At 43.2% G+C, this 27,389-nt stretch overlaps 1 protein-coding gene across 1 annotated transcript in view; it reads left to right on the top strand.

Annotated features, from left to right (window-relative positions):
- The first annotated feature begins 8,165 nt into the window (after positions 1-8,165).
- DPYS (dihydropyrimidinase) overlaps positions 8,166-27,389 on the top strand; it is a 145,587-nt gene continuing 126,363 nt past the window's right edge. The window contains exon 1 of the mRNA XM_077493159.1: positions 8,166-8,622. Within this exon, the coding sequence (XP_077349285.1) occupies positions 8,368-8,622 (255 nt within the window). The 5' untranslated portion in view covers positions 8,166-8,367. The remainder of the gene's footprint in view (positions 8,623-27,389) is intronic.

Below are 27,389 nucleotides of genomic sequence, written 5' to 3'. Positions count from 1 at the left end.
ACATATAAGTATAAGATATCTACCTGATTCGTCCGAATATGCGTTTAAGCATGTAAATTGGACCGTGTCCTTGATAGCTATTGCTACTCCTCTCTTTTTAGATGGGCCATTCACCTGAAATACATATGGAAATCTGCGGTGTTGAAAAAATGGTGGTCCGTGGGAGGGTCTCCTGGTAACAAATCACATCACTTTTAAATCGAATTGCCTCTTTCCATGCCATGCATCTCTTGCAGCGGCTGTTCAGGCCCTTAACATTAAATGAAGTAATTTTAAGTGGCATGTTATCTACAGTTTGATCACCCTGTAGCTTGCGCAGTTGTATATCAGTATTAAAATGGTTTACCTTCCACTTGAGGAGTAGAGGGCATTCTCTATGTCCAGTTAAGCGTTGGAGGTTAAGGCGATTTAGCTCGAGTCCAATGGTAGAAATGAAGAGGTTCCCTGGAAAGCCTCAAGTCAAAACAGTTAGTAAATAATGGATTTTAACAGAACAAAACTTACGATTCTTTAAAGAATCTGTGCGGTAGGAACAACTGCTCAATTTAAGGGGGTAAATGCAAAAGTCAGTGGCATTCTCCTGAGCCCTCAGGGGGGATAGAGGCTGTGCATATTATCTGTAGTGCATTCAGCCTGTTTCAGCATCGAAGCTATAGCGGGTTGGTGCTGGTGAGTTTACGTTGTTCCCATCCGTAGCTCCAGGTTCAATAATTTGCCATTCCCACATAAGACTGAGGCCATCTTTTATGTTGGATATAAGGTGTGTATTGCCATCCTTTGTCACCAGCAGTTTCGCTGGGTACAACCAGCGGTAGGATATCTTATGATTATTCAGTGGTTTTGTTATTGTGGCTAGCTGCCTGCGTTGTTGCATCATGAATGCCGATAGGTCAGGGAAAAAGGATAGTTCCTGCAAGTCAGAGGGTAGAGAGTCACGATGTCTGGTGGCTATCATGAATTGATGTGTGGTAAAAGTGGATTATTACTGTTGTATCTCTTGGTAGATGTGAGGCAATATGTTTAGGTCTAGGTAACCTATGTATACGGTCAATAATCAGGTTTTCCTCAGTTGCATCAGTTTTCATCACTGTGGTAAAGTAGTCTTTCTGATCTGTTGGTTTGACCGTCTCAGGTATTCCTCGGATTTTAATGTTATTCCTCCTAGATCTGTCCTCCACATTTGCCAATTTAAGTTTCAGTTGGAACAGCTCATCCTCTCTATCACTGTGAGCATCTACCAATAAATTAAAAGTGAAAGCAGATTCTCCCATTTTAACCTCCACATGGGATACTCTCTTATTAATTGCAGACATATCTGTTTTGAATTGCTGTGTCAATACTAATATGTCTGTATGCAGGGTGGAGCGCAGGGACACCAACATATCCTTTATTGTAGTGTCCATTACTGGCATGTTTGTTGTGGGGAAGTCTGTAAGTGAGTCCTGCAGCTCCCTAGTATTATCTTGCGATGAGTTCAGGCTTACCTCTAAGGGTTTTGATACCATGCCATCCATCTTCTGTTTGCTTTTGGCCGGGCTGGAAGTCACTGATGGTGGTGAGGGAAATCCTTTTCCTCCATTGTCCTCTGAGCGGCCTGATGATCGGCCCTGCTCTGCTCTGTGCTGTGAGTGCCCACCACGTGCGTGCTGTCCCTGCATACCGCCGCCCCGCCATCTTGCTTCTCATAGCGGCGGTGCTGCATGAAATAGTCTGGCAGCTTGCTCGGTTGGTTAGCTTCTTTCCGCTTGTGGGATGGCATCGCGGGGTTCCCCCCGCTCTCGTGGGGTAGAAGACGCCATGAAACGAGGCTCTTTAGAGTTCTCTTGGCCCCCGAAGGCTCTTGACGGAGAGGAGCAGTGTTAAAGTTGGACAGCACCAATAGGTAAAGATAATAATCTATTTATGTAACTAGGTGTGTCCTTAAAACACCAAAATAAATAAAATGCAAGGGGGTTACAGCACAGAGGTATAACTTATGACACTTTCTTCACTCACAAATAGTAGCATGTAGGTCCTTGCCCTGAAAGTCTTGGGGGGAGGGCACATGACCTTATGGTCAGGTCCTTCCATTCCCATAGGGTCTACCTTCAGGTAAGCCCTACCATGTACTTAAGTGGACCTGGCTTTGGCAGGTACCCTGAAGAATGGGATCCACCAGTTTTTTTCCTGGGTGGACCATGAGTACGCCAGTCCCAGGAACACATTGGATCATTAAAGGGGTATTAATTCAAAGTGCATTGCTTGTAGTGTGGCATCCTTACCCCTTTGCTTTGTTTTGGACAAAATAGGATCTGGGGGTGTACTGAAGAGAAAATAGCAGTAAAACAAGCCCCATAATTGGTGTTAGTTAATGTAATAACAATCCCCAGCATTGGTGTCAGTGAATGAATAATAACCCCCAGAATTGGTGTCAGTGGATGCGATAATAACACCCATCATTGGTGTCAGTGGATGCAATAATAATCCCCAGCTTGGGTGTCAGTGGAAGCAGTAATAACCGACAACAATGTCAGTTGAGAAAATAATAACCACCAGTACTGGTGTCAGTGAGTGCAACAAAAAACCCGAAACATTCTTACTCTGAATGGTCTAGGGTTATCGGTAGTGTAGCCCAAAGTTCAGTGTTGGGACCCTTACTTTTTAATATCTTTATAAATTATATTGGGTCTGGGATTAAAAGTACAATTTCTCTATTTGCAGATGACAATAAGCCATGCAGTGGAATACCATCCTTACAGGATGTCTCCAATTTACAAGCCGACCTCAATGCAATGTCTAATTGGGCGATTAAGTGGCAGATGAGGTTTAATGTTGATAAATGTAAAGTTATGCACTTGGGGGGGCTAAGAATATGCATGCATCATACATACTAGGGGGAGTGCAACTGGGGGGATCCATAGTGGAGAAGGATCTGGGGGTTTTGGTAGATCATAAGGTCAATATTAGCATGCAATGCCAAGCTGCGGTTTCCAAAACGAGCAAAGTCCTTTCTTGTATTAAGAGAGGTATGGACTCCAGAGAGAGAGATATCATTTTGCCCCTGTACAAATCATTAGTAAGACCTCATCTGGAATATGCAGTTCAGTTTTGGGCACCGGTTCTCAAAAAGGATATCGGGGAACTCGAGAAAGTGCAGAGAAGAGCAACCAAACTGATAAGAGGCATGGAGGAGCTCAGCTATGAGGAAAGATTAGAGGAACTGAATTTATTCTCTTGAGAAGAGCAGATTAAGGGGTGAATATGATCACCATGTATAAATATATAAGTGGTCCATATTTAAAGAACTTGTTCAGTTATTCACTTTTAAGGTCATCAGAGGACAAGGGGGCACTCTTTACGTCTAGAGGAAAAGAGATTTCATCTCCAAATACGGAAAAGTTTCTTCACAGTAAGAGTTGCGAGAATGTGGAATAGACTCCCTCCAGAGGTGGTTCTTGCCAGCTCAGTAGATTGCTTTAACCGGTTCCCGACTGCCTCCTGTAAATATACATCGGCAGAATGGCATGGCTGGGCAAAGTAAAGTACCCGTATGTTACTTTGAATTGCCCGCCATGCGCGCACGCCTGCTGAGAGCTCCGTGACCGTGGTCGTGGGTCGTGGTCATGACTCGATCGCTGCCGGGATAGCAGCGATCGTGTCATGGAGCTCAAGAATGGGGAGATGCCGATGTAAACAGCATTCCCCGTTCTGCCTAGTGACAGCACACTGATCGTCTGCCCCCGTCATGGGGATCAGAGATCAGTGTGGTGTCACACACAGCCACGCCCCCACACAGTTATAAACACGCCCCTAGGAACACTTAACCCCTACACTGTCCCCTAGTGTTAACCCCTTCACTGCCAGTGACATTTTTAGTTAGTTTATTTTTAATTTTATAGCATCAATTGCTGTATTAATGCCAATGGTCCCAAAAATGGGTCAAAATTGTCCGATGTGTCAGCCAAAATGTCACAGTCATGATAAAAATCGCTGATCCCCGCCATTACTAGTAAAAATTTTTTTATAAAAATGCCATAAAACTATGCCCTATTTTGTAGACGCTATAACGTTTGCGCAAAACAATCAATAAACGCTTATTGCAATTTTTTTTCGAAAAATATGTAGAAAAATACGTATCGGCCTAAACTGAGGTAAAAAAATTGTTTTAAATATATTTTTGGGGGATATTTATTATAGCAAAAAGTAAAAAATAATGCATTTTTTTCAAAATTGTCACTCTTCTTTTGTTCATAGCGCAAAAAATGAAAACCGCAGAGGTGATCAAATACCACCAAAAGAAAGCTCTATTTGTGGGAAAAAAAAGACACCAATTTTGTTTGGGATCCGTGCAATTGTCAGTTAAATTGACGCAGTGTCGAATTGCAAAAAACGCCCTGGTCAGGAAGGGGGTAAATCCTTCCGGGGCTGAAGTGGTTAAGCAAGGCCTTGCATTCTTTCCTAAATGTACATAATATAAATGAGTACTAACATTTATAGGTAAAGTTGATTCAGGGAAAATCCGATTGCCTCTCTGGGAACAGGAAGGAATTTTTTCCCCTGCTGTAGCAAATTGTATCATGCTTTGCTAGAGTTTTTTTTTGCCTTCCTCTGGATCAACTGTAGGTATAGGATTGGTTATATGGGATTGTATGTTGTATATGGTCGGCCGGACCTAGAAATAAAACATGTTTCAAATCTATCCGACGGACTAAAAATAGGGAAAACCGTTCATCTGTGTACTGGTCCAATGGACCAAATACGATGCAAGGGCAGCTATTTGCTATTGAACTTCCCTGTTTAGTCCCGTTTACGTCATCACGTTCAAAACTAAAGAACTTTTCGAACAGGCTTAGTCCGGTCGTGTGTGGCAAAGTCCGTTCGTTCAGAAAGTCCGTCGGACCTCCGCCGAAAGTCCGTCGGGAAGACCGTTGGACCTAGTCCGTCAAAGTCCTGTCGTGTGTACACAGCATTAGATGAAGTAATAACCTCCAACATCAGTGTCAATGGTAGCAAAAACAAACAAACCTGCCTGCATTGGTGGTCGGTGATAGTAATATCTTTCAGAACACTGCTGAACACAATCTGGGACGCTTGGCAACTACACTATTGGGGATCACACTAGTATTAGGGCAAGATGTGGTGGAGAGGATGAGCGGAGTGATTTTGGTGAAATTTTCTTTAATCAGAGGGTATGTTTTTTGAGGAGTGTATTAAGGGTAGTATAGTTTTGTTCCTTGTGCACTGTTTCTTTCCATTTTTTTTTTATTTATTTATTTATTTTATTTAAAAAATACATGTAGCAGATGACATTTTGGACAAAATGTCATTCATGTGTAAATGTAGTTTTTGCCTCAGAACCATAGGGGTTCTGAGGGTTAATTGTCTAGGTTAACCACTTCAATACAGGGCACTTAAACACCTTCCTGCCCAGACCAATTTTCAGCTTTCATCGCTGTCGCACTTTGAATGACAATTGCGCGGTCATGCTACACTGTACCCAAATGAAATTTTTATCATTTTTTTCCCCACAAATAGAGCTTTCTTTTGGTGGTATTTGATCACCTCTACGGTTTTTATTTTTTGTGCTACAAATAAAAAAAGACCGAAAATATTGAAAAAAAAAATGTTTTTTTTTGTTTCAGTTTCAAAACTTTGTAAATAAGTACGTTTTCTCCTTCACTGATGGGCACTGATGGGGCTACACTGATGGGCACTGATAAGGCGGCACTGATGGGCACCAATGATGTGGCACCAATGAAGTGGCACTGATGAGGTGGCATTAATGGACACTGATATGTGGCACTGATAGGCGGCACTGATGGACACTGATAGGTGACACAAATTGGCACTGATAGCTGGCACGGATTGGCATGGATGGGCGGCATGGATTGGCATGGATGGGCGGCACAGATGGGCATGGATAGGCGGCACAGATGGGCATGGATAGGCAGCACAGATGGGCATGGATAGGCGGCACAGATGGGCATGGGTGGGCACTGATAGGCGGCACAGGTGGGCACTGATAGGCGGCACAGGTGGGCACTGATAGGCGGCACAGGTGGGCACTCATAGGCGACACAGGTGGGCACTCATAGGCGGCATTGGTGTTATACTTTACTAATGGATGCCAATCAGTGCCAAACAATAATGCATGCCAATCAGTGATGCCCATTGTGGGCACTGATTGGCATCCCTTATGGGCACTGATTGGCATCCATTGTGCTGACTGTCATCCCTGGTGGTCTAGGGAGGATTACCTTTTCCCTGGTGGTCTGGTGGCGTCCCTGGTGGTCCAGTGTGGGCATCCTCGGGGAGGCTGTGCTGATAATCGATCAGCACAGACCCCCCCTGTCAGAGGAGCAGCTGATCGGCTCTCCTCTACTCGCGTCTGACAGACGCGAGTGAGGAAAAGCCGATCACCGGCTCTTCCCATTTACACTGTAATCAGCCGTGATTGGACACGGCTGATCACGTGGTAAAGAGTCTCCGTCGGATCATAATCTCCGTCGGCTCATAATCCTGATCACGTCATATGACGTCCGATCAGGATTATGAAACCACTTTGCCACCGTCAATTGCCTATAGGGCGGGCGGCAAGTGGTTAACCTCGACATCAGTTTGGCTGAGCTGTGATAGAAGTTCTGCTTGGTCATGTGTACAGTGAAGTGTACATGACAAGCCAGAACCAGGCCTGGTTGGACGTTTTGGGTATGAGCCTTCTCGGAACCAATCAGTGGGTGTGCCGGGCCCCACTGGGGAGTGTGGGAAGGAGTACTTAAGATGTGGAGGTGACGTGTTCAGGAGAGGAGTTTGTGAGGCCTGTGTGGTCTGTTCTGGTTCCAGGACCGGGGTAGCCCTGCGAGGGGTCCCGGTCACGGGGTGTTTGACATCCCGCAACATTCTTCTGTTGATTACCCTCAATAGACCCTTCTGGTCTGGGGTAGGGATCCGTCTGTTCCAGAGTCTCGGAACCGGCTGGTCCGAGGCACAGTAACTGAGGGAGGATTCAAGGTGTCCGGGTGTGCTCTCGGCTTGGATGGGCATCATGGCTTGTGAAAGTGACCGGGGCAGGACTCTTCAGAGGAGGGCCGACAAGTGGCATCCTGAGAAGTGCCCGGTTACTGAGTTGGGAAGGACATTGACGAATCCACACTTTTTCCAGTACTATCAAGGAGACAGAGAACGTTCCAGGTACTGAAGAAAAAGGTTCCTGTCCACTTTCAGTTATAACTTGTACACATTCAGAGGTTTTGACAAGTTCCGGATCAATGTGCTGATTGCCATGGTCTCTGGCTAGAGATCTGTTGAGCTGTGAGTTACCCAACTGCGAGTGGCTACTCTCTGGGTGGTATTAGAGACTTTGTTATGTCTGCAGTTCAAGGTGCCTGAGCTCTTCATCCTTGCCCTCTGTTCATATACGAGACTGTGTTATTGGATGTTACCCCTACAAAATAAAACCTTTCAAAGGACTTTATTGGTGTCAGCATCCAAGTTGTTGGGTATCAACCCTGGGAACCCCTAGACATGAAAGAACAAGCCAAGCGGAGGTAACCGGTAAGCCCAATAAGTCAAGACCGCCCTACAAAGGGTTATGGCCGCTACATACAGGTTTAACAAACAAGCTTTCAGCTTATGAACACAGCTCATAGCAGCCAATGAGGTTATTTATTAATATGCATTAGAATTCTCTAAGAAGGAATTTGGTTGGTTGCTGGGAACTCTATTCTTTTCCCCTTTTTTATTTATTTTTTAAGTCCTGAATCTTCTTTGCATTATTTCACCTTTTGCTGAATGTTGACCTCCCTTGTTATCAGAATAGTATGACAGGCTATTGTACCCTAGTTCAGACAGATTCAGAGTCACATTGTTAGAATACCTTATCCTTAACAATGTTATCATTTAACCAGCCCATTTACAGCTCTCAATTAGATTCACATATATAGATATGGCAGGAGGAGTAGGCGTACAGTCTGCATGTATGTTTGTTGTGTGCATTGTTTATGAATGGCTGGGATTTCATACGACTGCTGTGTGTAATCTGGTACGCCTTATGACTTTAGATCTCAGCTGTAAATGTTTCACTTTTTATAGTTTCAGTGACAGCTTTGAAAGTAGTTAATCATATATTGCAATGGTAAATGTGTAGCACGAGGATAGTAGAAGTTAAAGGGGTTGGTCGCTCCTGTTCATAACGTAGAAAGAAAGCTGTGGCATGCACAATATCACATAACATTCTATAGGCTGGAGTCCAGCAAGTGTCAGATGCACGGCACAGCACAGAACGCACAGCAGTGACTGAACATCACTACAGGAAGTAAAAAGTGCTCCTCTTTTTTTTTTTAACCCAAGGCAATCTACAGTGGTACAATTTAGGAAACATTTGGACCTATGGCTACAAATCGTGTTTTGATAAGAGGAGGTAAAATAGTGAACAATGACTCTTCGCAGTTGGCTGATGTTTATATTGAAGCTGGGATCATAAAAGAAATCGGAGATAATCTACAGCTCAATCAGATTGTTGACTTAAAGGTGTTAGATGCCACAGGAAAACTGGTTATACCTGGGGGAATCGATACCCATACACACATGCAATTCCCATTCATGGGCACCTATGCCGTGGATGATTTCTACACAGGTACCAAGGTAATCCATCTTTTCTATCTTATTGATGTAAGGACCAGTATACATTCCAGTAAGTGAAATAGATCTAACTCATAAGTATTAACCTTTCATTGAGTGCTTTTTATGCAGGGGCGGACTGACCATTCGGCCACTCGGCACTGCCCGAGGGCCCCGAGCCACTAGGGGGCCCCATCGGGGTTGCCAGCCTCAGTAAAACCAGGGACAGTATGTAAAAATCTGTTTTTATTACATCTGTCTCTGAAATATCCCTTACCGACATACTTTTGGTCTAAAAATCCAGAGATTATAGCTGCCCCACCTCTCCAGTACCTTCTCAGCCAATAGAAACGTGTCTGTGTATACTGTGTGTACATGTATGTGTGATTGTATACTGTGTGGCCCCATAATCTCTTAAATCCTGGGGGCCCCATAATCTCCTATTGCCTGGGGGCCCCATGAGTTGTCAGTCCGCCCCTGCTTTTATGTCATATTTTTAATGACAATATTTAATTTTCAAATATGCAGCCACTAGAGGGCACACTTGTCTGTAAGTTAGCATGCACAGAGGAGCTTTGCAACTTGATCATTGTCTCTGTAGAGTGGAATATCAGATTCCATGCTGTGTCTCTATGTTATAAAGAGCCGGCAGGTGACTGGAATACATCAGTGTGTACTTCAAGCTGATTTATAAGACATACTGTTGTTGTTACTATTATTACTCCTTATTCACATAGAGTTAGTATACTTTATAGTGTTGTTTTAGGAAATTATAAATATAAAAGGATTCAATGGAAATTATAGCGCATTTTCAGTAAGGACACATTGATGCCTTGTACACACGGTCGGACAATCCGACAACAAAATCCATTGGATTTTTTGCCAAACTTGTGTTGCATACACACGGTCGGATAAAGTTGTCGGAAAATCTGATCGTTCGTAACAAGGTGATGTTCTTTGCGTACGATGGGACTATGTAGAGGCTAGTAGCCAATACCTACTATATGGTCTCGTAATTTAATCTGAGCATGCGTTGCACTTTGTCCGTCGGAATTCTCTACAAACGATCGGAAAAAGTCAGATCGGATTTTGTTGTCGGAAAATTTTAGATCCAGCTCTCAAACTTTTTCCGTCAGGATTTCTGACGGAAAAAGTCCAATAAAGCCCACACACGAACGGATTTTCCAATAACATAATACGATTGTACCTTTTCCGTCTGAAAATCCGACCGTGTGTACAGGGCTTGAGTCATTATTGTATTTTTCACCTAGAGGCTTTCACATTTTTACTTGTTTTACGATTTATTTATGGTATTGTGTTTCCTTGCTATGGCAAAACAATAAGGGTTCTTGGCCAGTTTATTTTTAAAGCAGACAGGTAAAACAAGTATGCTATATATTTGCTTATATAAATTGTCAGTTTTGCAAATCATTATTAAAGTGTGAAAACATTAAATTATGTTTTTAAGCATATGCTGGACTTTCCTATAAGAAGCCTAGCACTACACTCGTGCTTTCCGGTAGACTGGGTAAATCTTTCCTGTCTGTGCAGCAGTGCAGGGAGTTTGTTTTGTACTGTTGGTCTAGAGCTGACCTGTAATGCTACGTACACACAGTCGGATTTTCCGACGGGAAATGTTGGATGTGAGCTTGTTGTCGGAAAGTCCGACCGTGTGTATGCTCCATCGAACATTTGCTGTCGGACTTTCCACAAACAAATGTTTGCTAGCAGGTTCTCAAATTTTCCGGCAACAAAACGTTGTTGTCGGAAAGTCCGATCGTGTGTACACAAGTCTGCGCACAAAAATCCACGCATGCTTAGAAGCAGCTGGTCTTGTAAACTAGCGTTCGGAATGGAGAATTAACATTCGTGACATGGACAATTATGAAATCTCCAAATGCAGTGCACATTTGTTTTCTTTAATGGGATAACAATGAAGCTGCTTTTCTGGTGACAGTGATGGAGTTATTGCAAACTAATTTTCAAAGGCTTTTTTTTCTAGTGCTATCAAGAATAATAAACATAATAATAATAGCGCAAAAACAAAAGTGGGATTCAAACTTCTATTAACACAAAATTAGCAGAAGGAGCCCAAAGGGTGGCGCTAAAGAGCTAAAAAAAACACATAGTATGTCTAATACGTCACTACGTTCGTAATTGTTGGCCAACATTTGTGTGACTGTGTGTATGCAAGACAAGTTGGAGCAAACAACCTTCGAACAAAATTGCACGGTTTTGTTGTCGGAAAGTTTGATTGTGTGTATGAAGCACTTGCACTGAGAGAGGAACAGTGAAGCACAGCCACTGTGTGGCAGTACCCAGCAGGGAGTAGATCCTACATATGGAATGTGCAAATATGGCTTACCCCTTGTACATATACTTTTACAAAATATACACAAATAAAAGGTTAATTTTCAAATATATATTTATATAAAAATAAATACTGTAAAAACACTATGATTGCTTTTAAATATATTTATTGTTGTATTCACCTCTCCTGGGGCCCCACACTGCATCCTCTCTGTGGCAATCTGCTGCTGGCACTTCTGGATGTGACTCGGAGTGCCAGGGCCATGGTTGTTCAGGAGACAGCCCTCTTGACTGGTGTAGCATTAAATTGCAAAGTCACAATAGCACAATTAGTGGGTGCACACCACAGTTCAACCACATTCACTGGTAAGCTAACAGGGGCTTTAGCTACAGTCCCTGCATCGTGACCATGACCCACTGTGGGAGAAAAGGGGAGGTGGAACAGAAAGCATTTGAGTGGCAATATTTTTTACATGTGGTCTTAAATTGCAAAATGATGCATGGCTCGGCCTTTAAGCAATGCATTGCTATACCCAAGCCAAGCCTCCATGCTGCCAACATCTTACTGGAATTTTCACATCCAAGTGTCTTCCTTGTCTGCAGTTTCAGTCTCCTTTTGTGCCTCTTGAGTCCCATTGTCTACCAGAGTCCTTGTGCCTCTTCTGTTCTGTGTTCTGTGCATCCTCAGCTGTTAGTGTTCACAAGTACCTCTGCCTTCCTGTTTGCCCCTAGGACTCCAAGTGCACCTCAGAGAATTCTCAGTTATCTAGATACTCCAGTGCAAATGACTCTAGTGAACCCCAAAGCATCCTGTTTCCTCTAGCGACTCCAGTGCTCATCTGTGACTCCCAGAAAATTCAGTGTTATCTAGTGACCCCAGTAGACCATTGTGCATCCAGTGACTCTAAGTGCACCCTAGAGCATTCCCTGTCAGCTAGAGACTCCAATGCCTTCCAGAACTCCCTGTGTCATTCAGTGGCCCCTGGTGTATCCGTGTCTCTATGTGTGCCCCAGTGGGTCCTGGGTGATCTAGTCACTCCTGATGTCCCCTGTACCCATCCCTTGTATCTTCATGCAGCCTCAAATACGTTTCTGCATCATCTGCTCAGTTCCTCTTTCAGTGGATATTAGACATATGCACTTTCGAAAAATTTGTTCGTTTTCATCTTCGTTTCATTTGTTTTTTTTTGTTGTTGTTTTTCGGGTCAATCGTTATGATCACAATTCATAAATAACTAATAATAACTAACTATTAAATTAAAGTGGCGAGAAAACTGCTGTCTTTCTCGGAGCTGCAGACTAAACACGACCTCCCCCGACAGGCCTTCTACAGTTATCTTCAGATCAGACATTTTGCGCAAACCATAGCCCCGAGGCTCCAATTCTCCCCACCCTCCCCGTTCAAACTGATTATACTTGAGGGACGGAACCGCAGGGGAATGATATCAGACCTCTACCGCATCCTTAACTCGCACCACTTTCACACAAGGGGCAAGCACAAGTATATGTTGAGATGGGAAAGGGAGTTGGGTGAGGAACTTCCGCTGGAAGCCTGGCAGGGGGTGTGGAGGCAGGCAGCTAAGTCCTCTCTATGTACCCTTTACAAGGAGAATTTCTATAAAATTCTCTACCACTGGTACCAGACCCCAGCGGTACTCCACAAAATGTATCCCTCCGCCTCTGATCGCTGCTGGCGCTGCCTGAAGGACAGGGGCACCCTGTTCCATATATACTGGACTTGCCCTTTGATAGCCCCTTTCTGGAAATCCATCCAACAGCTCCTTACCCGGGTATTTGAGGTCTCTGTCCCGTTCATACCCAAGTTCTTCCTATTTGGCTTATCCCAACCAAAGATGTCTAAGGCCGCGTACACACGCGGGGACTGTTCGCTGAAACTGTCCGCTGAAACCAAGTTTCAGCGGACAGTCCGCTCGTGTGTGGGCTTTCAGCGGACAGTTTCAGCGAACAGTCCGCTGAACAAGGTTTTTCGGAAATTCCGAAAAACTGTCCGCTGAAACCTTGTTTCAGCGAACAGTCCCCGCGTGTGTAGGCTTGTTCGTCAAACAAAGTTGCGCGCATGCTCAGAAAGGATTTTCACGCCGAAAGTTATAATGCAGTGTATAGGACGTCGTATTTTTCGTCCCGTCGTACGTGCCGTTCACGTCATCGCGCACGGTTTCAGCAAACTGTTCGTCCGTCGTGTGTGGCCATGTCCGTCCATGCTAATTTTGAGCGGACTGTTTGCCGAAACTGTTTGACGGACAAAGTTGGGCGAACAGTCCCCGCGTGTGTACGCGGCCTAAGCCATCTAGGAAGCTTCTACGACATATCCTCACAGCAGCTCGTTGCCTAATAGCTCTCAACTGGAAGAGCCGACTGGCCCCCTCTATGGAAGCCCTTTATTCCAGGATAAAGGACGTAGAACTTATGGAGAAACTGACTGCCAGAATACGGGACAGGCTGGAGGAATTTGACCAAGTCTGGGAGAGATGGCGGCTGCGGGAGGACTAGGGGCGACCTGGATGGGGTATGGCGACTTGGATCTCTGGCACTTTCTTCTCTTCTTCTTTTCTGTCTTTTCCCTTTTCACCTCCCCTGTTTTTATAGCGGACTTAGTCTGTTACAAGTTCAGTGTTTTGCATAGGCCGCAGGGCAGCGCATACTGGGCCGTGGGAGGGGCAGCTGACTTTTGGTGTTCCCTGCCCCCCAGCACCCCACTGCCCAAGCTACTGATATCTACTGCCAGGGCCGCTGATAGAAATCATTGGGCCCCCTACAGCCCACCTGACGGGGCCCCCTTTAGCCCCACCCCTGGTTCCTCCTTCAGCCCCACCCCTGATCCTGCCCCTGGTCCCTCCTTCAGCCCCAGCCCTGGCTGCTTCCCAGTGAGTTAGGACACACAGGGGTCTCAATATAAGGAGTTAAATCTCCCCCATCCACATGACATGACAGGGGGTCGCCCATTATGAGTACACTGTTCGCAGGACACACAGGGGGCCCCCCATTATATGAAGTACAGTACACCTCTTCACACATGTTCTATCACTGTACACCTCTTCACACATGTTCTATCACTGTACACCTCTTCACACATGTTCTATCACTGTACACCTCTTCACACATGTTCTATCACTGTACACCTCTTCACACATGTTCTATCACTGTACACCTATTCACACATGTTCTATCACTGTACACCTCTTCACACATGTTCTATCACTGTACACCTCTTCACACATGTTCTATCACTGTACACCTCTTCACACATGTGCTGTCACTGTACACCTCTTCACACATGTTCTATCACTGTACACCTCTTCACACATGTTCTATCACTGTACACCTCTTCACACATGTTCTATCACTGTACACCTCTGCACACATGTTCTATCACTGTACACCTCTTCACACATGTTCTATCACTGTACACCTCTGCACACATGTGCTGTCACTGTACACCTCTTCACACATGTGCTGTCACTGTACACCTATTCACACATGTGCTGTCACTGTACACCTCTTCACACATGTTCTATCACTGTACACCTCTGCACACATGTGCTGTCACTGTACACCTCTTCACACATGTTCTATCACTGTACACCTCTGCACACATGTGCTGTCACTGTACACCTCTTCACACATGTGCTGTCACTGTACACCTATTCACACATGTGCTGTCACTGTACACCTCTTCACACATGTTCTATCACTGTATACCTTATCATACATGTTCTATCACTGTACACCTCTTCACACATCTTCTGTCACTGTACACCTCTTAACACATCTTCTGTCACTGTACACCTCTTCACACATGTTCTATCACTGTACACCTCTTCATACATGTTCTATCACTGTATACCTTATCATACATGTTCTATCACTGTACACCTCTTCACACATGTTCTATCACTGTACACCTCTTCACACATGTTCTATCACTGTACACCTCTTCACACATGTTCTATCACTGTACACCTCTTCACACATGTTCTATCACTGTACACCTCTGCACACATGTGCTGTCACTGTACACCTCTTCACACATGTTCTATCACTGTATACCTTATCATACATGTTCTGTCACTGTACACCTCTTAACACATCTTCTGTCACTGTACACCTCTTCACACATGTTCTATCACTGTACACCTCTTCATACATGTTCTATCACTGTATACCTTATCATACATGTTCTATCACTGTACACCTCTTCACACATGTTCTATCACTGTACACCTCTTCACACATGTTTTATCACTGTACACCTCTTCACACATGTTCTATCACTGTACACCTCTTCACACATGTTCTATCACTGTACACCTCTGCACACATGTGCTGTCACTGTACACCTCTTCACACATGTTCTATCACTGTACACCTCTGCACACATGTGCTGTCACTGTACACCTCTGCACACATGTGCTGTCACTGTACACCTATTCACACATGTGCTGTCACTGTACACCTCTTCACACATGTTCTATCACTGTATACCTTATCATACATGTTCTATCACTGTACACCTCTTCACACATCTTCTGTCACTGTACACCTCTTCACACATCTTCTGTCACTGTACACCTCTTCACACATGTTCTATCACTGTACACCTCTTCATACATGTTCTATCACTGTATACCTTATCATACATGTTCTATCACTGTACACCTCTTCACACATGTTCTATCACTGTACACCTCTTCACACATGTTCTATCATTGTACAGCTCTGCACACATGTTCTGTCACTGTACACATGTTCTGTCATTGTACAGCTCTGCACACATGTTCTGTCACTGTACACATGTTCTGTCATTGTACAGCTCTGCACACATGTTCTGTCACTGTACACATGTTCCATTGCTTTCCCCTCATGTACATATGTGTCATCGCTACACATGTGTTCCCTCAGTGCACCCCTCTGCCCACATGTTCCATCACAGTACACCATTGATGGTAAACAGGGTTGAGTGTACAGCTATAACAACAAGTGAGGCCACTGGCTCTTACCACTCTTGCTTCAGCAGACATTTAAATCTCCAGGCTGCACATTGTATTTCCTGCACAGACTGGAGGTCAGGAGGAGGCGGTGCAGCTCTGAGTGACAGAGCAGCAGACCAATTGGTTTGACATCCTGCTGGGAGGCAAAAATCTGTAGATAGCAGTGTAGGAGAGGCTTCCATGGTGCTGTTCTCCTCACTGACACAAGGGACATGAGCAGAGATGTGAGTGGAATGTGAGCAAGTCACACATGCAGGCTACCTGCCGTCGGTGCTGTTAAACTGAAGTCAACCCCTGCCTTGAGTTTACTCACTGTCTGGAAAGTGTTCTCCTCCTCCTCTCCAGCCTCTGAGTGGCGCCTGCCGCTCCTCACCTCTCCGGTGGTCAGACTCATCTCGTGCTGGCTGGAGAAATATATATATTTTTTTTCTATCATTCTCTGCTCAGATTGCCCGGGCCCCCCCTGCTGGCTGGGCCCGGTACAACAGGGCCAATTGTACTGGCTTATCAGCGGCCCTGTCTACTGCACACGCCTGTAATATGACACTGCATATCACATGTCTATTCTTATTCTTGCAAAGCTATGTAGTTACTCGCCTACTGCTGTACTTCTGCACTGTTTGTGTTCCTATGCAACCGCTGGAAATTAATAAAACGTTATTTGATAAATTAAAGGTATTGGAATTTCTTTTCAAATTTGTCTGTTAGTGAACATAAAGAATACAAATTTATGCGAAGTTACGAATTATCCAAAATAACGAATGCCGCATCTAAACAAATGGAACAAAACGAGTTAAAGTGGATGTAAACCCTCAAAAAAATGTTTTATTTTTTTTATGTCATGATGTAGAGTATAAGACTTCCGATCATTTGAGCCCAGTCTTGCCACAAAGAGTTAATCCAGCTCTTTTATTGTTCAGTGAGATAAATCTTGACAAACTGGAGAAAAACGTTGTCAAATCCTTCCCCTTGCTGTGAGTGACAGGGGATTTACATATCTCATGCACTAGCCTAAGAGACATGCCTTATTTTTTTAATTCCCTCCCACTCCCAATCATTAATTCACGACTGGACTACGCAAACTCGCTTTACATAGGATTACCACAATATCAACTGATCCAAAACACTGCGGCAAGGCTGATAACAGGAAAGAAACCCTGGGAATCCATCTCTCCTTCGCTGAGGAGCTTACATTGGCTAACCGTAAAAAATCAGATCACGTTCAAGACCCTTTGCCTCACCCACAAATGCGTGCATAGAGAAGCTCCGCAATACCTAATGGAGAAAATAAATCATTACACACCAAACCACAGTCTTCGATCAGCCAACAAAAACCTCGCTGTCCAAGGGCCTCGGCTATGGAATGCTCTACCAATCAACATCCGCCTGGAAGAAAATCACCTGGCTTTTAGGAAAAAACTCAAGACCTTCCTCTTTTAGCAGATGATCAAAGCTCGCCACAGCGCCTAGAGGCGATTTAGTTCGCATTGTGCGCTATACAAGTATTTCATTCATTCACTCCTTTCTTCTGCTGCTCTGCAAGGATTGGCTGTTCCATCCCTCAGCATGATTTGGCATGCTGAAGTCATGTGGGGACTTTTCTGGGTTTTGACTGGATGTTATAGATCATAGCAGAAGTTCAGTGTAATAAATACACAGGAGAAAAAGCATGTTGATAAGGGGAGTGTAGAGGTGGGCAGGGAGTCTACTGACATCACGACTCCACCTACTGAGCCCTGGAAAACAGACCCACCCACAAAATCTGCATTTTTTTTTGTCGGGTCTCATAGCAGACAGAGGGGAAACATTTGACATATAAGTATACATGTAGGAGGCATGTATATCCTTCTAGAAAACCTATATTGCAGTAGTTTAGAAAGGATGAGAGTGGGTTTACATCTACTTTAACCACTTACAGACCGGATCATTTTGCTGGTCAAAGACCAGACCACTTTTTGCGATTCGGCACTGCGTCGCTTTAACTGACAATTGCGCGGTCGTGCGACGTGGCTCCCAAACAAAATTGACGTCCTTTTTTTCCCACAAACAGAGCTTTCTTTTGGTGGTATTTGATCACCTCTGCGGTTTTTATTTTTTGCGCTATAAACAAAAATAGAGCGACAATTTTGAAAAAAACGCATTATTTTTTACTTTTTGTTATAATAAATATCCCCCAAAAATATATAAAAAAACATTTTTTCCCTCAGTTTCAGGCCAATACGTATTCTTCTACATATTTTTGGTAAAAAAAATCGCAATAAGCGATTATTGTTTGGTTTGCGCAAAAGTTATAGCGTTTACAAAATAGGGATAGTTTTATAGCATTTTTATTAATAATTTATTATTATTTATTTTTTTACTAGTAATGGCGGCAATCAGCGATTTTTATTGTGACTGCGACATTGTGGGGGACACATCGGACATTTTTTACACATTTTTGGGACCATTGTCATTTATACAGTAATCACTGCTATATAAATGCAGTGATTCCTGTGTAAATGACACTGGCAGTGAAAGGGTTAACCAGGGGGTGGCAGTGTAGGGGTTAAGTGTTCCTAGGGGAGTGTTACTAACTGTGGGGGGGTTGAGCTTTCATTTAGTGAACACTGATCTCTGCTCCAATCACATGGAGCAGAGATCAGCGTCACTAGTTGCTAGGCAGAATGGAGAAATGCTGTTTACACAGCATTTCCTCCATTCAGCCGTCCCGTGAGACTATCACGGGTATGCCCGCGGCGATCGAGTCCGCGGGACCCGCGACCGGACTCACAGGGGTCCCGACCGGCATGGCAGGGCGGCATTGAAGATTGGACGTACCTGTACGCCAATATGCCTGCCCGTGCCATTCTGCCGACGTACATCGGCGTGCGCTGGTCGGGAACCGGTTAATAATAAATAATAATAATAATAAAAGCTTGTTATTATTTCATTACGTTCCATTTGTTTAGATACGGCATTTGTTATTTCAGATAATTCTTAACTTTGGATAAATTCGTATTCGTTACATTCACCAACAGCCAAATTTGAAAGGAAATTTCAATACCTATAATTTTATTAGTCGGTAATATTTGTTATTATTAGTTATTATGTTCAGATTTACTAATAAAACAAATTCAGAATTAAAACGAATTGCACATGTCTAGTGGATATGAACCTTTGTGACATTTATTCGTTTGATTAGGCTCACTACACTTACAAAAACACTTTTTTTGTTTTTTATTTGTTTTTATTGGATAAATATGAAGTATTTTATATATGGACATTTTAATATTGTATGAGAAAATGGGAAAAATTACTGCGCTAAACCAATATGGGTGAAGCTGCTAACACTAAAGCAAAGTCCAAAGTGGATGTGAAAAACAAAGTGTAGCCCTAGATGTACTCATGAAACACTGAGGGGGGTTATTTACTAAAGGCAACTCCACTTTGCACTACAAGTGCAAACTGCACTTGAATTTGCACTGAAAGTGTAGTCGCTGTAGATCCGAGGGGGACATGCAAGGAAAATTAAAAGCATTTTAGCTTGCACATGATTGGATACTAAAATCAGCAGAGCTTCCCCTCATTTCAGATCTACCCCTCAGATTTACAGCGACTGCACTTCCAAGTGCAATTTCAAGTGCACTTTGCACTTGTAGTTTGCACTTGTAGTGCAAAGTGGATTTGCCTTTCGTAAATAACCCTCTATATCTATAGTGAACTGAAAATGTTTACATACAAAACATGAAAATGAACATATACTATATAAATACTGTTATGTAAACTAGTAACATGTGTATATGATGATCACATGTCCAATGAAGGGGTGATTAATGAAAATAATGTCCAAGCAGTGAAGGGAAGATATAAACACCAAAATAGTGAACTTCCTAAGAAGTATGTCCATCAAATAGCTGACTTGAAATCCTCGGTAAAGATGATACAGCAAGCTGAAGGAAAGCCAGCTGTAGAATCATTCAGACAGGAAAGTACTCTAATGGAAAGACATAGATAAATACTTCTTACCAGATAGGGTGGACCCACTTGTCTGCGGCAGTGGATCAATCAAGCGCTTATTGGTCAGAAGCCTGGTGGACAAACAGTGATGCCAACTTGAATGCAATTGGAACATGGGAGAGGATCACTCCGAATATGGTAGGTCCTCTTATCAGCAGGAATGGATCAGTGGAATGCGATTTAGCTGGATGACCAGGGCTCAGGCGATCCTCCAAACCAAATTGGAATTAAAACCCAATGAGGGGTCCGTTTTGAAGATCAATAATGGATGGAGTGATTTTCTCATTCAGACCGAGTTAAAAATAAGGAAAAAGCTCCATATGATGCAGGTAAAAAAAAAAAGGATTATAATCTTAAAAATGACAAAACATCAGTTGCAGAGGAGTACACAAAAATGTGATTACTGACTAAAAAAAGTTAAATGCAATGTGGGGAACAAGTGAAATGGGCCCTTTTTTAATATTGTGCATGTGCAGCCCTCAGTGTCTCTGAACATAGATGGGATCATCTAGCTTAGTCACTCATACAAAGGCTGCCTCACATGCAGTGCTATGCTTTTCTTATTGACTGTTAAATTAGCAGTTTATTTGAGCAATAGGTTATACAAATATTGAAAAAAGGCTATAGTTGTTTGTTAAATAGATATAGTGGTTTGAAAAAAAAAACAATTTCTTTCATTCATGGTTAGTGTTTGGCTGAAGCCATTTATTATCAAACTATGTTTACTCTTTTTAAATCTTAATGGCAACAGAAACTACCCAAATGACCCTGATCAAAAGTTTATTACATACCCTGGTGATTTTGACCTGATAACATGCACACAAGTTGACACAAAGGGATTTGAATGGCTATTAAAGGTAACCATCCTCACCTGTGATCCATTTGCTTGTAATAAGTGTGTGTATAAAAGGTCAATGAGTTTCTGGACTCCTGACAGACCCTTGCATCTTTCATCCAGTGCTGCACTGACGTTTCAGGATTCTGAGTCATGGGGAAAGTAAAAGAATTGTCAAAGTATCTGTGAGAAAAGTTAGTTGAATTGTATAAAACAGGAAAGGGATATAAAAGATATCCAAGGAATTGAGAATGCCAATCAGCAGTGTTCAAACTCTAATCAAGAAGTAGAAAATGAGGGGTTCTGTTGAACCCAAACCACGGTCAGGTAGACCAACTAAAATTTCAGCCACAACTGCCAGGAAAATTGTTCAGGATGCAAAGAAAAAAACACAAATAGCTTCAGGGGAAATACAGGACTCTCTGAAAACATGTGGTGTGGCTGTTTCAAGCTGCACAATAATGAATAAAAAAATTAGGACCTTCTGGAATAGGGTGTTTTCGCTGCTCTGTAAAATAACGGGACACCGTTATCTAGCCTTACTTAATGACTTATCTTCGGGCTGGCCACGTCCACTGAAACTCCTAATTTTCTTTATGTTTCTAGCGGCTAAGATTGTTATAGCAGGAGCATGGAAGGCACCCTCAGTATAATTTAGGCAACTGAAACATAAAATCTCTTGGTACATGAAAAGATTGCAGGGATTGTTAACAATCAAAGTAAGCTGTTTGATCAGACCTGGGAGCCTTGGGCAACCTATATACATGTACCTTTTGTCCATGACTCCCAGGGTGGTACAAAGGTGGGATCCATTTCCTATTACACTAACTTCCTCTCCAACCTAGGTCTCCTTGTGCTCTTCGGATTTTTATTTCTTCGGATTTGCTTTTTCCATCCTTTTTCTTTCCCTTCTTTTTCAATGGACCTCTTATGTCCCTTTTTCGACACTTATGATACTGTCTTCGATGCTGTGATATTAATGGTGACCAACGGTATTCTGTACCAATTAGGAATACCTTACAAATGACTTGTTATGTAACAGCAACTATGTGTAGCGATACTGAGATCCGCAGTCTTATGTGAGGTTTTTCATTTTGAAGAAATAAAGGCACGTTTTACTTTTCATTCGATCCGGAGTGCGGCTGTCCAGAGTTTGTTCGTTTTCCATTTATCTGGTTTATGCAATCAACCCGCACCTGGAACCCCTACTTGCCTGGAGAGTAAGCAGTCTCTTGGTGGACTGACCTGGAGCGGTGGATCCCTGTTTTCCTTGTTGACTCTCTGGATTTCTTTGCATAAATAAAAAAATGTTGAACATAAAAAAAAAAAGAAAACTAATATAACCACCACATCTAAGATAACTATTAGTGAGCTGCAGTTAAATACATTTTTGTTTTGGACTAAAAAAGGGGGAGTTTGGGATTATGAATGAGATATGTTGGTCCCATGTCTCCATCCTTAAATTTGTTTTTTTTGGGACTTTGAATGAGGTGAGTACGCATGGCTATAAGATGAGTCGATATCAAAACCATGTTTTTATTGGTGAAACAAGGAACATGGCAAAATGAAAATGATACATGCAACAATGAATACAATTGTCAATCATATATTACAGACCATATATAGAAACAAACATTAGTAGCAACCAGCCAACCACTATGCGGTGTGCAACAAATCCTGAATGTAATAAAACACTTAAAAATACATAGTAGGTAGTGAACTCAAGATAATGTAATGCGTAAAGGTGTCTGCAGGAGAATAACTGCATCCAAATTATCCCAACGTGTTTCGTGGATAATAATACTCCTTCAGGGGTGGGTGCACACAAATCTATAAAATAAAATATGAGTAGACCAGTATGATCCAGTGTTGTACTTCTTCACAGGCAGGATATGTACAAAAAGAAAGGGAGAGAGTTACTCATCCCTATAAGTACTTACAGTACATCATAATAAGTCTGGAACATGGAGGACGAGGAGTCAGAGGCTGCCCAAATTGTTCATACTGGGAGCTGTGAAAGGGACCCACAGAAGAAGGACCGGACAGAAATATGATCCCCCAAGAAAATGAAAGGCAAAGGTCCAGATAGTGGCGTGAGTGGGTTTCATATCTAAAAATATAATGGGTATACTGTAAATACTCTATATTGTGGAAAGTTTCTAGTGCCCAACACCAAAGTGCAAGTGAAGAAGTGAGTGGAAAGGAAAATGGTGTGTGAGGAGGAAAGAGCAGATCAGAGATAAAAAAGAAAACAATGAAACAGATATAAATGAAAAAAATGAAAGACAGATAGGAGTGAGCCTCTGTGAGCATGAACAGGAAAGGAGTGACCATGTAATTACCTCTTGGTGATGTAGAAAGGTGGATTCCAAATTGTGTGCAGTGTGCACTAAAAGGTGCTGCCATGAGGACTGGCTAGCACAGGGTGGGGATGCTAATTACGCTTGGCACACCCCGAGGGCTCCTCCCAACGTCATACAGGAGCTCGTAGAAAGGAAGAGACAGTCACACCCGAGCAGCAGCCGCTGCCCATGGAGGCTGGAGACACCACCCTCCATATGGTGACCCAGATGGAAAAATTCAAACACACCAGCGGCAGGAGGCCAGTGGGAGCATCACGTGCATGGCGTGGAAGTGTGACGCTGATTCGCAGTAGAGGCAAGCCCGCCCGATCCCCCCAATGCAAAAATGGGGAGGGGGAAGGCGCTCACACTGCAAATCGCAGCTCCCTGACATAAGAAAAATATAAGAACAGCACACCAAATCCCGGTCCCATGCAATTGATCAGACCTACACACACATGGAGATACTGATTGCAAAATTCATGTACACCCCGCGGGGTGTGCCGAGGGTACTTGGCATCCCCACTCTGTGCTAGCCAGTCCCCATATGTATACTACATTTATGTTTCAAATAAATAATAATATTTTTTCATATCCCTATTGTTTACTGTGCCTTTAAAGTCCGACCTCTGGGTTACCTTTTGGAACCCTTATTTTTTGTATTGTTATATTTACGGATGAGGCAATGTGAGTGCTTTCTCCCACTCATTTTCCTTTCCACTCACTTGTTCACTTCCACTTTAGTGTTGGGCTCTAGCAACTTCCCACAATATAGAGTATTTACAGTATACCCATTATATTTTAAGATATGAAGCCCACTCACACCACTATCTGAACCTTTTGTCTTTTGTTTTCTTGGGGATTTTGTTTGTGCGCCTGGTCTTTCTTCTGCGGGTCCCTTCCACAGCTCTGACTCCTTGTCCCCCAGACTTATTATGATATAAGTACTAATAGGGATGAGTAACCCTCTCCCTTTCTTTTTGTATATATCCTCCACGTTGAGGGGTACAGCATTGGATCATACTGGTTTACTCATGTTTTGTTTTATAGATTTGTGTGCACCCCCCCCCCCCCCGAAGAGTGTTATTATCCACGAAATGCGTTGGGATAATTTGGATGCACTTATTCTCCTGCAGACGTCTCTACTCATTAAATTATTTTGAGTTCACCACCAATTATGTATTTTTAAGTGTTTTTATTACATTTGTTCCATAACACATAGTGGTTGGCTGGTTGCTACAAATTTTGTTTCTATATATGGTCTGAAATATGTGATTGACAATTTTATTCATTACTGCATGTATCATGTCATTTTGCTATGTTCCTTTTTTCACCAATAAAAATATGTTTTTGATATTGACTCATCTTATAGCCATGTGTACTCACCTCATTTAATTATTTAATTATTTTCTGTGCTATAATTTATTGTGCATCCCACCATCTGAATGACCTGCCACAGTCAGTGTGGATAGGAGCCAATTTACATGGCGGTATGTCTGTAAAAAAGGAAACTCAACAAGCTCGTCCAAAGGTCACATAGCATTCTTGCTGGGGACTGTACCCAGGACCACAGCAGTACATGTACCCAGTTCTAACCCAGGGTTGCCAACCTCCCGCAGCATTTTTTACTAACAAAACGTGGAAAATTTACTGGTGGAGCACAATTTTTACTGGCAACCTGAGAAATTACAGAACTCCTATTGAAAACTAACACAGTGAATATTTGAACAGTATAAACATGATATGGAAACCCTGACAATACCTATATCAAAGTAATTTGCTTGATTTACACTTAAAATGTCAACACAGCATGACATTATTAGCCCCTGATTTTTACTAGCAGTTGTAAAAAAATTACAGATTTTTACAAACTGTCAGTAAATTTACTGGCGGTTGGCATCCCTGTTCTAACCACTTAATGCCCCTTATACTTCTGCAGACTGACTTCTGGCTTTTCTGATACCAGTCCCCAACCACTGTAATTTTCCATGCAGGCAGCTGCCAGAGAAGCAGAAGATTAGTTAAATTAGGTCAGGAAAGAAGGATCAGAAACATGAAACAAATTTCAGAATTCAGATAACCTCCGGCCAGTGATGCATTAGCAGGCAAACCATCAGGACACGGGGTCATTGGCCATCAGGGCTCCATTCTATCTGTGGTATCTACCTGGGGACTCATATAAACCAATTCCTTTGGGAAAACTAAAGCGATATTAAATATATCTTTCATGATTTTTAAATATATCGGTAGCTCACGAAAGTAGCATTGTAAAAATCAGATTGCAGAGAGTGGCTGTGCATTCTCTCCTTGTCTAACTCACCTTTATGCATTTTGCTGATAAATATAATAGTAGCTGCACTAATAAGGGTTTGGCTCACCTTTATTTTGAATGCTTTTTTTTTTTTTTTTTTTTTTTTTTATTTATAACTGGAAAAGAGGACCAACCAGGCCACAACAAGGATACATACAAAATAACCACCATACAGTCACAGTCCAGAGCAATACAAAGAAAAAGAAAAATAAATCACATAACAAAATATCAATAGAAGTATGCCCTGAGACCTATAGTCCACGACCAGTTGCCTTGGCTCGGCGGGGCCTCCCCCCATTTTTTCAGATATGTAGAAAACAGTAAGAGCTTAAAGAAAGCCCTGGAAGGCTAAGAGAAGCCGGAATAGAACAGGAGTGGGGAACGGGAAGGAGAGAGAAAAAAGAAAAGGTGGGGGAAGGGTCAGGAAAGAGGGGATGGGGAAAGGGAACTCACGAATATGGGTGTCCTGTTTATGCTCGAAGAAGGCAGCCCATCTCCGCAGTTCAACCTGCCACTAGTGGTCTCACGATGGGGTTCCAATGGGCCCTCTAAGAGCCTGCCCCTCATGCGAGTATCTAAACATGTTCCAGAGCTGCCATGTTCTAAAGTACAACGCTTGTCTATTCTGACTCGTCAAGATTAGTTCTTCCATCTTATTAATATCTTCTACTCTCCTAATCCAGATATCCAGAGTTGGCGGTAGCTGAGACTTCCAAAGAAGGGGGATACAAGCCTTTGCTGCATCCACCAGATGCCGAACCAAAGATTTCTTGTAGGAGCGTGTAGGTATATTAGTTACATGCAATAGAAAAAAAGCCGGGTCATTAGGGATATTGTGATCAGTAAACTTCTGTGTGATTCGGCGCACCTCCCCCCAGAAATGCTGAAGTTTGGGACAGGACCAGAAGATATGCAACAGCGTACCTCTGTCCTCTCGGCAGCGCCAACACACATCTGCCACCTCCGGGAAGAACTTGTTCAGCACCTCCGGGGTTCTGTACCAGCGCGTAAGAAGTTTGTAATTCGTCTCCTGTATCTTGGTACAGATGGACGATTTGTGTGTTAACGTGACAATTTTCTGTTTCTGGATATCAGTAAAATTGCAGTTTAACTCCCTCTCCCATTTAGAAAGGCTAGGGAGTTGGTAGTCTGTCGGTGGTGCAATCAGTATCGCATAAGTCAAAGACAGGGTATGAGTCACCGCCCCCGTCCCAGAACATAGATCCTCCATAGTCGTACAGGGTGGATCCCCGGCGCTAGGTGGCGTCAGGGTATCCAAAAAATGGCGCAGTTGGGCCGCTCTCAAGAAGTCTAGGCGAAAATGTCCAGTCGGGTCCATCAGTTCTGTAGTCGTTCTCCACCTACCCGCAATGCTGAAATGCACTGCCTTAGAAATCCCCGATTCCCCCAGGGCACGGAACACTATGTCATTCGCACCAGGAACGAAGCGGGGGCTATCCAGAATTGGGCGGAGCGGTGAATTTTGAGGGAACACGGGAGTCCGGGATGCCAGCTGCCCACATATCTTAACAGTGGTGCCTATAAGCGGATGGCGTTTAATGGCCAGCGGCACCTCATCATAGCACCATGGAACAACTCGCAGAAGGATTTCGCTCTGGGCTTGCTCAATTTGCGTCCAGAGTTTAACCTTCTCATGGCGACACCAATCAACTAGTCTACCAAGGTGAATCGCCTTATAATAGGTGTGGACATCCGGCAATGCCAGGCCCCCGCATCGCTTTGGAAGTGACAGTATCTTGCTATGTATTCTGGGTTTCTTCCCAGCCCAAAGGAATGAAATGAATGCAGAGCGTATTTGTGTGAAGTAAGACGTTGGAATCTGTATCGGGAGTGCTTGGAGTAAGTAGAGAAATTTCGGGAGTATCATCATTTTAAGAATATTACAGCGGCCAATCCATGAGTGCAGACCGCTGTTCCATTGGTTCAGCAAGGCTCTGATTTTGTGAAATAGGGGCGGAAAGTTAAGC

This window comes from Lithobates pipiens, unplaced genomic scaffold (genome assembly GCF_037356315.1).
Source record: "Lithobates pipiens isolate NorthernLeopardFrog02 unplaced genomic scaffold, aLitPip1_a1.2 Scaffold_19, whole genome shotgun sequence".
Taxonomy (NCBI): domain Eukaryota; kingdom Metazoa; phylum Chordata; class Amphibia; order Anura; family Ranidae; genus Lithobates; species Lithobates pipiens.
This window is presented reverse-complemented; position numbering and strand designations above follow the sequence as displayed.